We start from the raw sequence: 15,421 nt of genomic DNA, 5'->3' as shown, positions 1-15,421 counted from the left end.
TTACGTACTTACCATTTTTTAAATTTCAATGACCGTAACTACTCAAATAAATTAAGTAGGTGTAACTAGGTATCCTTTTTTGCTACAATAAAAAAATAACTATGTCTCTACATATGTATTAGAAAACATGATTGATGAATGATTTCCTTTTTTCCTTTGCTTCAAGTTTAACTTGTAATGTAGTAGACATTGTCTCCAGTTGCTATTAATAGTGTGTTCATTTTAATAGTTTTACAATTTGATCCTTTCCAGTCGAATGGGTGCCTACACTAGTCATTGAAATAGACTCATGATCAATGGTCACCCGTATTAACTTACAGTATCATTTATCTTAAGACACCTACTTATAATCAATTATACTAATAATTTATAGCAACAATACTCTGCTGCACTTTTACAGGAACAGGAACAAAGTAGAGAGAAAGGATAAGTGAGTCTTCTTCTATTGTAGAGTAAAGAACATGGGTAAAAAAATAGCAAGCTGCAGTTATAGTAGGAAAGATATTTTACCTGCATGGAAAAGAACAAAAAAAATTTTTATTAAGAGGTTCCAGTCCCTATTCCTCTCCTCTAACTAACTTCTTTCCGTACGTCTGGTTGTCTGGAAGAAATCGCTATTTAGAAATAAGCCGCCATTTGTTTTAATTTATAGATTAAGTTCCTAATTAAGTTATTACCTACAGAGCAATGAAGTATGAATAAATAAAATAAATAAGAGGCCAACTAAGTGGTGTTTAAAAAAATAAAAACATCAGACTTTTTAAGATATTAAGGTGTCTATAAGGTGTCTATTTTTATTCAGTCTTAATTTTGTGAAATTTGAGTCTAAAAAACGTAACTAGGTAGGTCGCTCGAAGTGACTTTTTTGTAGCGCCTACAAAATGCACTATTGAGTATATAAAGAGATCGAAATTAATGTTACTTTCATCACGATGTTAGATAGTTTTTAGAGCTAATTTTATAGCGGAAGTTTAATTCGTCGAGAGCTTTTTGCAAAACGCTACCGTTAGGTATTAAAATCGCGTACGGAGACGCGCTCAAACGCGGGGAACACGTAAATATACATATATAAAACGGTTAAAGTGACCACATCAGCCAGTTCTATTGCACTATCTGTGAAGCTTCGACGTTAGTTAGTACAATGCACAGCCTCACGGTGTTCGTGTTCGCGCTCGTCGTGACCATGGCTCTCGCAGGTTAGTGCCCTCCCCGTTTTTGCCGAACAAGATGAGCTGTCGAGCTTAATGTCGTTTCTTTGTATTTTAGTCCTTGGCCGTTGTAAATTACATATTTTATCATATTATCTTTACGTTTTTAAACTCGTATAAAGGACTTTTTAGAGCGTTTAGATATCTACTCAAAACGTGAAATCTCACAATCCTCGTTTTGATGCTTGTCTTTAATATCTTCGAGTTCATTAAAAGTGTGAGTAAATAATTGATTAATTCCATGATACTCACAAGCTTTTAAGTTAGGTATATTCAATAAAATGTCTCAAGAACTTAATACATAGGTATAAAATGTACTAACATACTTTCAAATTTTTATTATTAGCTTGTACTTAGCCACTCTTCCCGGTTTCGTCCGGGCTACCCCATAATAACAAAAACACAGCCTATGTTTCTTCCTAATAATGTAGCTTTCTATTACTGAAAAAAGCAATACTTTTAAAGCTTTTTCAATAGCAACAAACAAAAAATATTTCCTCTTTATACCTACCTAGTATCAGCAGTGTAGATAAAATATTATAGTACTTATTCTCCAACCAAAGTAAAATAATTATTACTTTATTTGAAACGATAATTTAATGAAAATTGTTTAATTAACTAACTATGTAACTATACAAATAATTGCAATAATTTTCTCTCGGGAAATTAATGCCGCTCTTTATTTTACCGCCATGTAAAATACTCGAATAATCTCTACTCTTATCATAATCACATTTATAAAGAAAAAACAGATCATCTTGTAAAAATATAATATAAAACATTAGATTCGTAGTTAAAATGTGTACAAAATATAAAATATGATGTCTATCTCGATAAATAGCAGTGGTGCCATACATTTTCCATTGTTTATTTTATTTAATTACTTTGATTAACATAAATTAACACGTCATGTTTTAACCAGATCCATAACTTTAAAACTACATTTTACTTATGCTCTCAACAGCTCTACTAATCTGATTCTTGGACGAGTTCGGTCAGTAGAAAATAATAAATTTTCACGGTTCATAAACTTTTTACTGCAAATTATACACCTCATTAACCAGCATTATAATGTTTATTTTTTGGTAGATTAGACTAAAAAGAGTTTTAAATAAAGTTCAGAAATAAAAGAATTGTTAAATCGGTAAACTGTGTCAATAATCAATATGATTAAAAATATAATAAAAGTGCATGAACGTTATGTAACAAATTGTAAACATCGTATGCATCATGTATCGGATTTACAATATCTAATTGTGAAGGTGAATCACGACTGCTAATTAATACTTATATTCATCAATTCGGAACTCGAGGATTAAAGATTTACCAATCACGATACGGAAGGTCGAAGATTTAAACGATCACGAACTGTATGATGATCTAAGATTTTTACTGACCTAACAACTGTATGAATCCTTGAAAACATATAATATGGCTAATTCTTGGCTAATTGTAATGGCCACATTACAAAGAGTGAATTAAGATAATCCTATCTTTGTATTCTTACATTTAAAATGCTGACAGTTGACATTGTAGAAATTGTAATTATAAATTAGATAGGTAGCCTACATATAGGTAGGTATGCTACCATATTATGTTCCTGATTATAAAAGTTTACTCCACTATTGAGAGTATTTTTCGTTATAAACCTGTGTTTTGTCTTATTTACTACTTACTACGTCTTGATAAAAGGTTTTTTTTCCAAGATTTACGCTTATCAAGTTACCTGACAAAAATTATGCTTTATTGATAGTTTGAACTAACTAACAACATAACACAGCTTACTAAACAGGTACTAACATTAGTGAGTTTCCCACGTCAAGTTATGAACCAAAGAAAGTAATGGCTGGGTGTAATACGAGTGTAATGTGCATTCCAGCCGGTCAATACTACGTGCCTCGCTCGTACTACACAATAGACGCAGAGGGTCACGTGTCTGCGCCGGTGCCGCTGCGCAGGCTCCGCCGCTCCCTGAACCCCTACCCCTACCAGTATGGGGGCTCCAGCGCCAGCGCCAACGCAAATGCTGAAGCTAATGCTTGTAAGTGAACTATTGTATAAAAATTTCTATTGTACAGATGTAACAATTTGTTTCGATGTAAAATATTACATATCTGCAAATTAGGAAATTCATCTAAAGACGATAATATTATTGTACGAGTACATTGTGACTACCTCCTTGGCTCAGTTCAGCTCAGTTGCGCGAGTGCGTAGAACCGAGGAGTCCTGGGTTCGATTCCTGGAGAAAAAGAAAAAAACGTCTCGGTCTGGCAGGACACAGAACGCTGATCACCTACTTGTCCCTAAAGAAAATCGATCAGTGAAACAGATGTATATGTATAAAACATCTGCCCCTTACCCCACGAGGGGACACGGGACGTCACTTTTAATATCATTGTATCATAGTTACCAAAATTGAATATGTCTTTTTATAGTCCTTTGGTTCTTATAAAATATACCTTACTTTAAAAGATGATTTAAACACTCAGAGGTCAGATTTTGCTCTAACTATAGGTACTAAGATGTCATTTACCTATATCTTTATTATACATTGAATTAATTTGAAAACACATCTGTTAAACAGCATTTAATATTTACAATGTTTAATTGTAGGTGTATCGAATTGATCAATTACGCTCGAAACCAAAGACTTCACGGTTATTTTATAAGAGCGCATAAAAATTGCGTTTTTTATTTCATTTTTTTCCCAATGTCTAAATAAACAACATAAATATTTTCTGGCTGTGCAAGTGCTTCGTAAACAATTACAATACTCTTTCTCTACATTTCTGAACAAACTCTTAACTAGTTTACACAATAAATCAGTAAGTGCCTCATACCACCTCATACCGTTATTTTTTTATTTAAGTGTGTCCATATTTAACATATATTAAGTACCTATTTTATAAAATTCATGGGTACACAATCAGGTTTGAATCGATCATCTCCGGTATGATTCAGAAAAATACCAACTTTTTTGTCTTTGCATGGGTGATTTTTTGAACTAATTTCCGCCCATTCTCCATCAGAACTTAAAACATGACGATGTATTTTGTATTCAATATATTTTTTACAACTTTAAATTTCATGGTTAGGTACTTCCTGTTAAATGATTAGTATATGTATTCAATTTAATTAAACATTTGTCACGCATAGAGCGTCGGAAATGTTCATACCAGGAAGAAATTATATTCCCTCCTGCTTCGTCGCATGTTAATAATATTCTGAAAAACTATACACATTGTTGGGGCTTCTTCCATGCTGTATACTTAGCTCTCAGCCATGCATACAAAATAAGTAGGTACATTTCACAGAATTGCAGTATTTATGTGCAAGTTGGAATTGGAAATAGAGGTGATATGTCGCAAAGAATGGCATTAAATGTAACAGTAGTATGAACGTGTTCAGCAAGTATGCCGACGCCGCGCCGCCGTGCAATATAACCCCTTGGCCACGGACACCGGCGGCGCGACCGACGGCGCGACGGGCGGCGCGGCAATTCGCGCGGCGCGGTAAGCAAGCCACGGGCAGTTGCGTTCGCCGCCGCGACCAGTGTAGACGAGGAGACGAGATGGCTTTATCAAAGTTAGCTCGACGTTGTTTGGAGAGTAGCAGCTTTTTTGCTCAAGATTTAATGTTTGGAAGATATAGTGGAGTACACGAATTAAATAGAAATCGTGTTACAGACGGAGAATTCCACCAAAAATATGAAAAATATAGGCATGATGAAAAATTGTGTTGCGGGTGGCTAGACTTCCAAATAGCTGGTCTAGCTAGAATTTCTGCAATAAAAGCTTCCGTCTCCATTTTCGCGAAAAAAAAACAAACTATTTTAAATTAAGTTCGCTCCGGGAGTAGTCGCCGCGTCTGCCGCTCGACTCCGTGGCCTGCGCCGTAATAACTCATACATTTGTTTCGATCGCTAGTCGTGCCGCGCGATTCGCTCGGGGAAATTCGCCGGTCGTCTCGCTGGTCGCCGCTGCGCGTGGCATGCCCAGTACATTTCCATACATTTGATTCATTCGCAAGACGCGCCGCCAGTCGCGCCGCGCGAATTTTCGCTATAGCGAATTGTCCGTGGCCAGCACGTAACGGTGCGTCGATTTACTATTAGGTCAATTGTACCTTTTTTTTTTTTTTTTTTTTTTTAAGTGGGGAAATCTTGCATAGAAGGTCAATTGTACCTAGAAAAATACATTAACTCTCAATAGAGTGAACGAGTTCAGCTTTCTAATTATTTAATTTATCTCACGAATATACGCCGTTATAATACATGTAAAAAATATAGGCCTGCATAAACTCATCAATCATTCACTTATAAGTAGGTAGATATACTTACTTACCATTTTTTTTGGCGAACTGTGACTTACACAGTTAATATTATCTAAATGATAACCTATCAATTTTATTTTGAGCCTCTTTGTAGACCTCTACGTTGTAAAAGTAGTAGCTATTTATTATAATTATTACTCTTGTTGTTGTGTTTTAGCTTACAAACGAATGAAACCTTTTGAGAGTAGCTAAATGACGAAGCCATTTTGATTTAAATAATTATCTAACGGAACAGCCGTTCAATAGTCATCTATATTTACAAAATTTTCATCACGTCGATTTTTTACGGCTCTACTGTTCTAGTATGAAGTTCTGACAACTGCCTAACTTGCTAGCTTGCTTTTAACTTGAAAAGAAAATTTTATTAGACCAATGAACGAAGGAACTATAAGCATATAAGTTGTATATCTATAAATAGTTCGTCAGTAAAATAATTATCTTTGAATTTTTCACACAATATTCTAATTTGTAATGTTCTCTATTACAGGGGGTGGTGGCGGCGCCAACGCGAATGCTAACGCCAACGCGCGCGCCAACGCCGGAGGCTGGGGAATTCCCGGAGGTGGCTATGGAGCTGGCAACCCCAACGCACTTAGGTATATCTTATGATAACACTTTTTGCGTAGAGGCAAAAAACCGCAACGAAAAATAGAGCAATCAATATATATTTTCATATCGTTAATTTTGCTCTTATATTTTGTGGATTAACTACCCTAATTGATCCACGAATATACTAAAATTTTATAGAATTTATGTTACGAAATATGTGATTAGAAGCTGAAATAATTCTATAAAAGTACGTGATTCGCTTGATTCAGTTTTATTATCATTTTTAATACGTAAATTATCTATGTTTTTAAAATAATGATAATTTATTGAAAATTATGGAATAATTCCAAATTTTCCACTGCAATGACAAAAATACGCATTAGAGAAATAGGAAATGAAACCATTTTTATCCTAAGTGAAGGTGACAATAAAAGTTAGAAGGTGCAAACAACTAAGATATTTTAAACATTATCTATACTCTAGGTATATCTTTGAAGATTCTTTATCTGTGAGTAGAATTTCATTTTAACATAATATATTGCGACAATATTGTACTTCGTTGTATATCTTCTCGTCTTAGGAAATCTTTAAATCCGATATCAAGGATATCGTCAAATAACATATTATTATATCCAATAGGATAAAACTGACTAATTTTTCCGTATGTTTTATAGGTACTAACTGAAAAGCAACACGTGACATTGTACAAACTAACATCTGGTGTCGGCTCATTCATCTTCTATCTACTTCGAGAATTTTCCATCAGTTGCACATCCCGCCGATTGTCTACACGACGCCTGCTAACCGATCGTGTAACTGCCGGAAGATAATATTATTTAATGTTTCAATGTAATTAATGCTTAATTTAATAAAATCCATTTAATTATTTAAAGTCTTTGATATTAATAACCCCACATCATGTAACTCTACATTTTTTTGGCTAAATAATGGGAGATATTATATGTACATAGCTACATATTTACAAAAAATCTTTATTAGTTGATTCTTGCTTAAAAAAGAAAAAGAAACTGACAATATATTAGGAAGTAATTTTGACTAAAAAGTAAAACATAATATCACTATAATTAGTAAATTGACTGTAGATATAATAGATTACGTACAATAAAATTGATACAATGCTTGCAAAAAACACCAAGGTGTTATAGATTATTAGAATGATTACTAATTTAGATTACATTATGTAGCCTAAGAAGAAAAAAAAACTTAAATATAGAGAAAGTTATAATGAATATAATGCAGAAAAAAGAATGTAGAGTCTCCGTCGAATGAAAATCTAACTAGCTCATTTCAGTCATTCATCATGAATAGAAAACATGATATTTTGAGGTAGGGGGGGACTCCCAATAAATCATATCAGAAAAGTTTCAAAGTTAATATGCATTTTTTAGGAGAAAATTATAAAAGCTTATATCATTATGCGATCCAACCACAAAAACGCATTAATAGGTATTTTAAGTTAGGAAATAACATTTGTTTTAAATTAGATGCAAAATGAAATAAATTGTTATTGAAATGCAAAAAAAAATGTAACTAAGTATGTACCTACATATTATAATAGTCAGCGTTGGGCGAGAAGAGGCAATCAAGATAGGGCCTAAATGTCCATGATCGACAGTCATTGTACCTATATATTCGTAGATCATTTGTTGGGCCAACGCTGCCCATTGTTAATAGGGCCCATAACACAAAGGTCTGTTACGTACATCTTTAGTTGGATCGCATAGTGTGGTCTTCTGCTCAGTAAATTAAACCAGGCGCTTTTAAATGCATAAAAATATAACGTAAATATAAGAAAAAAACTAAAGCACCTTCAAAGTGTCAGAACTAGATTTAAATGGGACCAGACGAAAGCTAGTGTTTCGAATAAAATAAAAATCATCGAAATCGGTTAACCCAGTCGAAAGTTCTGTATGCTAGTACTTAGTTACTGATTGCAAATTGAATGACTTCTCAAATACATATTGCAAATTTAAAATTATATTGCAGCTACGGTGAAACGCGGCGGCAAGCAGGACCAATTTTCGGTGGTCGGTCTGTAAGCGCCGGTTCTTCCGTGGGCATCGACTCTACCGGTCAGGGTTATTATGACCAATACACTTCAGTTGGAAATTGAATATAAAAACCAAAAAATATAACGCCAATTTTGCTTCATAATGTTTAAGTATGCTAAAAATTTAGTATTAATTATAATGTACATTATTATTTTGTAAGTTATAGCCATGTAGATATGCTGATGAATGAGACCAACTAAATTAAGGTTAAGGGTTTGTGGCAATAAAGAGAATATAAAGTGTAATAATTTTTATTTTTATCATAGATACTCTACATTATAATACGATTATAAATAGTAGTAACTACCCGTATCTTAAAGTACATAATACTTTCTAGCATGGATAGTGAATTTCAAAATTCACAACACTGACATAAAATTCTTACTAATTAATGAATTACAAAGAAAAAGGTGCTTATAACAGAAACACTTAATGATTAGGTAGTTCCAAGCGGTTAAGAGGTTTGTTGTAGCGATACCCCTGTGCGGGTTCCGGGGAGGGTTGAGGCAAAGGTTGTTGTATCACGGGAACATTTGGTGGAGTTATAATGACTGCATCATCAGTAAATCCCACATCCCTAGCAGAAGGATAATACTGGGGAACATTTTGGGTATAGACCTGTGGATATTGACTATTTGGCACACCATACACAGACGCAGGAGCACCGTATTGCGTTGGCAGTTGCATCTTCCCAAACATGTTTCTCAAAATGGGAAATTTGTTTGTTATAGTTGCCCACCAGTCGTTTCCGCCGACTTGATTACTGCCTCCATTTCCCCAAAGTATTCTTTGTGACGGTTCATAGGCAAGATACGGGCTCACTTCCACGCTGAAGGGGTCCTGTGGTCCAATATTATAAGGCACTTGTCGCTGTACATAATACCCGAAGGCATTACCTGCAATAAAAATAATTTTTCTTTAATAATTACATAATTCGATTCTCCTGTACAATAAACATTGTTTGAAATTATTACTACTATATTTGCTTTTAAACTTTGTGTTAATTATTTGTTAATTGAAAAATTGTGACATTTTTGTTTAAGAAAACCACAAGTCAAAAACGCACCTGCGATAAAGCACAATAATAATGCGATTGATGCATTCATTTTCGCGTGGATTGCTAAAGTACAACTGCGTATCAATGTTGTACGTCTTCGCCTTTATACCACCACTATTTACTCCTAAAAGAAGGCCTTGAAGAAAAATTCTCGTAACCCAATATTGAAAGTATGAGGTAATGGTGTAGTAGTGGCTCACCCAGCGGCCGCCGGCGCGGATGGCACGGCGCGGACAATAGGCGCGACATCTAGGTGACTCGTGCCTTGCCTGCATACACAGGCTGTCCCAAAAACATCTCGAAAATAAAGTCATTAAAACAATTGGTAATAAAGAAGTCACGCCTTATGTTACTCGTAATCCTGACATTTATCGCACCATATCTTACATACCCTTGCAAGATATAATCTGAAATTAATGATCTCCGATTTCAGCTTCGTTACAAAATCCATACAGGTTGACTTTAATTTGGGCCGAATATTTATGATTTATTTTAGTTATCTTTAATAGTTACAATTACACACTTACTGTGATAAATAACATTATGAATTTGTGAGCTTAATTTTAAAATTAAATTTAATTCAGAGAAGATTCGGCCTATAGTTTTTTAAATATTCATTAACATTTTTCATCTAATGTTTTTATAACGAAAAGCTTAGAAACGCCCTGTAGAAGATAACGATTTGTGAAAAATGCAGTTGAAGGTGTTCGTGCGTGTGTTTACCTAACATAATCGGCATTATTCATAAGATAACAAGTATTTGTCTTCGATGGTTTACACCGTATTGTCATCCACAACACAGAAGCGTTTGCAAGACATTGCTCAATGACCGAACTTTACGTACCCACGACATACCTACTTAGATTTGATAGTGAAATAGAGGAAACAACATATTCTTGAATGGAGTGGGCTTTTCAATGGAAATGATAATCATATTTGCTTAAGATAGTATTTTACTGTCTTTGTCATGTGATTAGTGATATGGAATGAATTGCTCGTTAGGCCAATCCTTAATTTGATATGCATACAGTCGGAGGTGGGTGTGAAAAGTGGACATAAACTCAAGTTTATAAAATTTCAGTTACATATTACTAATTACGTGTCGATAGCATCAAGACTTGTTAGTCTCCAAAAAATAGCGTTTCATAATATATTTTTTCTTTTAGAATCCACAATAGAAGTAAGGAATAATAACAGGCAAAGGTAAACTTTTTTTATTATTTATTTTTAGACTTTTTATAGTCCATTTGGTCTTTCGACAAAATGCAAATAAAAGTGATTCTAATGCTGGAGTATGTCAAAGAATTTATTACCTAAGTACCTAATACAATTAATTAAATCCGCCAACATACGATAATTTATTATCTCCTCTCCTAATTTAGCAGATTTTATAATAAATTATGATTCCATTCTAAACATTTTGTAGTCTCCGTTAATTTTAAAATTTTATCTTTTAGATCTAGCTTAAAGTTCAAAATACGCAATTTTGTCATTGGGTCAATCCACTTCTGCTCGCATCGCTGCGTGCTCTACGTTGACATTGATAAAGCTCTATTCATTTATTGGCCATGTTACAAAAACGTACACATTGCATATTATTTGCCTATTATTATAGTGTGTGTCATTTTTATTTAGAAATATTATATTTCAAGATATTTAACTAGTTAGGTACGAGTGCATTCATTTCCTAGGTTTTTAATATTAAATTCCTAGTTTTTCTTGCTCTTACTATATCAAATTCAATAAGGATACATAACTACAATTGGATAAATAGTTTGGAATAGTAACTATAACATTACAAATAAGTTTTTGTTGTTGTTGTTGAAACGTTGAATTTATTACAATCTATTTATCGATTTGTTTTTCTATGCACATAAATCATACAGGGGTACGTATACTACATAATTATTTCACGTATTACGTATTTTGTAAATTCCTTACGATTTACTCAGACAATGCAATGTAACGTTGATTGTTTAAACTTTAAATTAAATACGTAATATGGTAATACATTAAAATTGTCAATAGCGTAATCTCTCTCGATTTAACAAAGCTTTCAAATTTCGGTCAGGCTTTATTTCACAATAACATTTAACCCGTAAGGTATGTAGGTAGGTTGGTGGAAAAACACGTAAGGAGAAATCAATCAGAAGACATAAATAAGGTTTCGAACAATAACGAGGCGAAGGTATTCTGCGAATGTTTATGAAGATTTTATATTTTTATCAAGTTAATACTTACTCGATTATTTTTGATATGTAACTTTTTCGGTTCCCACACCTTGTACTTAAGTTTAAATTATTTTAGGTCTCATATCTAAATATTTCAATTGTTCAATTTAATCTGTTTTAAGTTTTTTGTATTGTATACCATTTTCCAATGATTATTTTATCTTAAAACCATTTAAAATTATTTCTTATGCGTTTACTTTTATAATATTACAGTTAATTTATATGTAAAATGCAATTATTGAATAAGGTATTTAGATTATTATAGAATGTGATTATAGAGCAAGACGTCTGCCGTTGCGGTCGTCGGTGTGGTCGTCGGGGTTTTCTGTGGCTGTCCGCTGTCCCCTACCGGTTGTTTGTTTACTTTGGAAAATAATAATTATTATGTATAAAGCAGAACCTAAAATTATAATGCTCAATTTTTTATATTTTCACAAACGAAATTTTAAGGGAGGACTATATTTTTCTTGCGTTATGTTTAACTAGCAACTAACTAGAACAACAATACGTCAATTTTGTCTCCTTGACTTAAGGGCTTGGTCTAGTAGTGCAAACAAATGCATCCTGTCATCCTATATGTAAATAATACAAATGTACTAAGGGAAAGTTGCTCCACTTAATTTTTAAAAATTAAATCATTCGTATGCATAATTTAATATTCGTAATAAGTACCAAAAATGACAATTTGAAACAATTTTCGTGAAAATTACACCGGGTGATTTTTTTTTATCAGTACACAAAATTTGCGAATACTTTCTATTGATATCTTCAACTTCATGTTTATATAACTGATCAACTTTTACAAAGAAATTTGGACGAAATATAAAAAAAATAAGCTTTCCATACAAAATGCATAACTCTATACATTTTTTTCGACCTAAGTTTCTTAGTGAAAGTTGTTCAGTTTAACTAATAAAACGGATAAACAAATTTTGTATATAATAAAAAAAATGTAATGTTTGTGTTAAAAAAGTATTAAATAGAAAAATACGCAAATGAAAACAAAAGATATTTATTTCTGACTAGCTTCCGCCCGCGACTGCGTCCGCGCGGATGTCAGTCTTCGCGTCTCCTACAGATTTATTATATTATGTATAATATATAGATTTATATTGATAAACCTAATAAATCTTTTGCTAGCATTCTGATGCTTTATCGGTTGCACTGGATTTATCTCTTTTTTTTCAATCGCTTGAATGATATAGGATGGGTCCTTGATGGACATCGAATGCTGAAGTCTCGAATCAATCAATTCTGACAGTAGGCAATTTATGTAAAATCTTGATAATGGTCCATCATTTTATTTTGCCTAAACGTTACATACTTTTTTATATATTCTATTTTTAACGAATGATTCACTCCAGTCCAAACAGCAAATAAGCAGACTTCTGCTTCTGCAACGTTTAGTTGTCCCTGAATTTGGAAAAAATAGTCATGATTCTTATCTATGACAAAAGTGTTATTTTTTGCATTGTATTTCAAATATTAATTTTTTTAAAGTGAAACTTTTATTACATCGTCTCAAACTTTTTGGTCTGTGTAGCGCATGTCGCGTGTATCGCGGCTGCCGAGTAGGTATACCTACTCGGCAGCCGACCGTCACGCGACATGCGCTACACAAAGCAGTGTTCGGAACCGTTCGAACAGTTTCACTTTTACCGTGGTTTCATAAAACCACACAACATTTTTTTTTAACCGCATCTTCCGCATTCATGTCTTTTGCCGGAATTAGACATTTAACTTCTACTAGTCCCATTTTCCCTTTTTGATATGGGAGTGTATAAAGTAAATTTTTTAGTTATTTCTCGTTATACTTTTAAAAAGTTATTATTGTCATTTTGCTCATTAGGTAAAGTAATTTCGATATCAGTTTTAAGTTTTTTGATACCTGCAATAATAACGTCATAATCGCCTGCACATACTTATCGATTACACCCTGTATACAATCCACCATCCACATTCATAATGTTTTCCTGTCCTCCTCTCCTTTACGCTGTTCACCGATACATTTTAAATGAGTAAATCTGCTACCACTGAAGGATGTATCATTGTGATCAGCAAATTTTCACCACTGTTGTCGATTATTTGTTTTTCATTTTTAATCAGCAATTGGGAATCATCAGTTTTTTGCAGATTGGTGATGTACCCTAACAATACGTCGATAAGGGAAAGCATCAACGAATTATCGTTTTCGTCCACTTTTTTTATTCTTCACGTCTCTGTTACTTCTGTTTGTTTAGTTCTCAACACCCACTGAATTTTCTATGTTATTGTGATCTTCCATTACATCTGAGTTTTGATGATGTGATGATAATCCATTCGTTTTAATATTGGTACTTAGAGTTGGTAGACTAAACTAGAAATGGCGGACTAAATTTGTCAGCGCGTCAGTAAGATCAGAATATAAAACCAACATCCTGTATTTAAGTTACAAAATTAATAATCAAACAAAATGCCGCTACGTTGAAAATGACTAGAAGAAAAAATTAAAACACCTCGGATCAATTTTGGAGTAAACAAATCATTTCCCCCTAAAATTTATGAGCTTACTTTAGTTTTAAAGAAATATACATCCCTTTACTGACACCCCGTAAAATAAAGAAATTGTTGCCAATCACCTTTGCAATCTATTTGGTTTCATTAACTTTATGTTCGAAGATAATTTTTTTTCTAGTAGTTACACGCGTATTTTTTTCGTTTATTTTCCATATCGAAATCAAATGTTTAAAAATACGAATATTTGCACAAAACTAATATAAAAATAATCAATTAACAAAAATATTAAATTTAATGAAGTAGAGCAACTTTCACTTCGGTATGAAGGAAAATCGAGCGTAGAGCACACGTCAGAACGCTCCGGCCCAAGGAGCGCGACTAAAGAAATTCGCTAGGATTTTTCCTAATTATTTTAAATATTTTTTTAATATTTAAAGAATTATCAAAATTCAAAAAAAAATTTTTTAAAGGATTAATACTCATTGGTCTTCAACCAACTCGCATAAATTAATGGAAAAAATAACTTTTAGCAGTATTTATCAATAGATTTTGTAAGGCAAAAAATGGGAAATTTAATGAATTTATAACGTTCTAATTAAGAAAATCATAAGTTTTTCGGCAATTGTATTCAGCAGTTTTTAATAACGACTATATAAGGATAATAATGCGCTGATCATATTGTGTAAATTGTAATCGGTTGCAACGTAGTGAGTGCACAAACTTAGCTCGAAATGTCTTTGGGGGAAAGAGACTTATCTTGAAGGCCTGATTAAGGTAACATAAAGTAACTTTATAAATGTGAAAAAATTCACGCGCATTGCGTATATAACACTAATTGATAAACAAGAAAAAAAAATTCAGTTTATCATTTCATTAGCCGGGAAAAAATTGTCAAATAACTTGTTGAAAACGCAATTTTGCTAGACTGCAGCCTTAACTAGGAAGGTACATTAAAATAGGGTTTAAGCAATATTTATTTTTAACATATTACAGTTGTCTTATGTCAACTCATTAATATTCAGAGTAAGTATGTAACTGACAAAAAAGAGGGTACGCCGTACGACATTTTATACAATTTTGTACACAATTGTAAGTACCTACCTATACATATATTTCAATTATAGGAACATTCATTATTTTAACTGTATTTACGTTTTATGTTAAATAAATAATGTTAAAAAAGTTAAATGTGATAAGAAAGCATTTATTTTAACATTACTTTAACTATGTATTAAAACTTATATACATATATATTAAACTTCAATTTTATGATAATATAATAGATATTATGATATTGCAATTGATATAAAATTAAGTTTTACTTATGAAAAACAAAAATAAAATTGCAATAAATGGTTTTACTTTTTATCCGGGTTGTCTGGCAGAAATTACTTGTCCATTTATTAGTTACTACCATTTATTTTTTAATAATAATTAATAAACTATTTTTAGAACTAGGTTATTTAAAATTACACT

The 15,421-nt window shown here is 32.7% G+C and overlaps 2 protein-coding genes across 2 annotated transcripts; one reads left to right on the top strand and one right to left on the bottom strand.

Annotated features, from left to right (window-relative positions):
* Positions 1-1,052: 1,052 nt before the first annotated feature.
* Positions 1,053-8,409, top strand: LOC149487789 (uncharacterized). Its single transcript, XM_089696463.1, has 4 exons — positions 1,053-1,196; positions 3,088-3,249; positions 6,028-6,136; positions 8,097-8,409. The coding sequence occupies exons 1-4, from the start codon at positions 1,142-1,144 to the stop codon at positions 8,221-8,223; spliced, it is 453 nt and encodes a 150-aa protein (XP_089552589.1). The 5' UTR covers positions 1,053-1,141; the 3' UTR covers positions 8,224-8,409.
* LOC149487788 (uncharacterized) lies at positions 8,396-9,448 on the bottom strand. Its single transcript, XM_089696462.1, has 2 exons — positions 9,228-9,448; positions 8,396-9,057 (listed from the first exon to the last, which is right to left on the bottom strand). Exons 1-2 carry the CDS (start codon positions 9,265-9,267, stop codon positions 8,591-8,593), a joined length of 507 nt encoding a protein of 168 aa, XP_089552588.1. The 5' UTR covers positions 9,268-9,448; the 3' UTR covers positions 8,396-8,590.
* Between the last annotated feature and the right edge of the window lie 5,973 nt (positions 9,449-15,421).

The sequence above is a fragment of the Colias philodice genome, chromosome 6 (genome assembly GCF_061535455.1).
Source record: "Colias philodice isolate Cphi_HAF_F1 chromosome 6, ilColPhil1 Martin Lab GWU primary, whole genome shotgun sequence".
In the NCBI taxonomy this organism is placed as follows: Eukaryota; Metazoa; Arthropoda; class Insecta; order Lepidoptera; family Pieridae; genus Colias; species Colias philodice.
The sequence above is the reverse complement of the archived record's forward strand: the minus strand, read 5'-3'. Positions and strand labels throughout refer to the sequence as shown.

Coding starts and splice junctions, on each gene's coding strand:
- LOC149487789 (XM_089696463.1), top strand. CDS start 1,142: ATGCACAGCCTCACGGTGTTCGTGTTCGCGCTCGTCGTGACCATGGCT. Junction 3,250..6,027: donor AAATGCTGAAGCTAATGCTT/GTAAGTGAACTA, acceptor TCTCTATTACAG/GGGGTGGTGGCGGCGCCAAC. Junction 6,137..8,096: donor GGCAACCCCAACGCACTTAG/GTATATCTTATG, acceptor ATTATATTGCAG/CTACGGTGAAACGCGGCGGC.
- LOC149487788 (XM_089696462.1), bottom strand. CDS start 9,267: ATGAATGCATCAATCGCATTATTATTGTGCTTTATCGCAG. Junction 9,058..9,227: donor ATTATTGTGCTTTATCGCAG/GTGCGTTTTTGA, acceptor TTTTTATTGCAG/GTAATGCCTTCGGGTATTAT.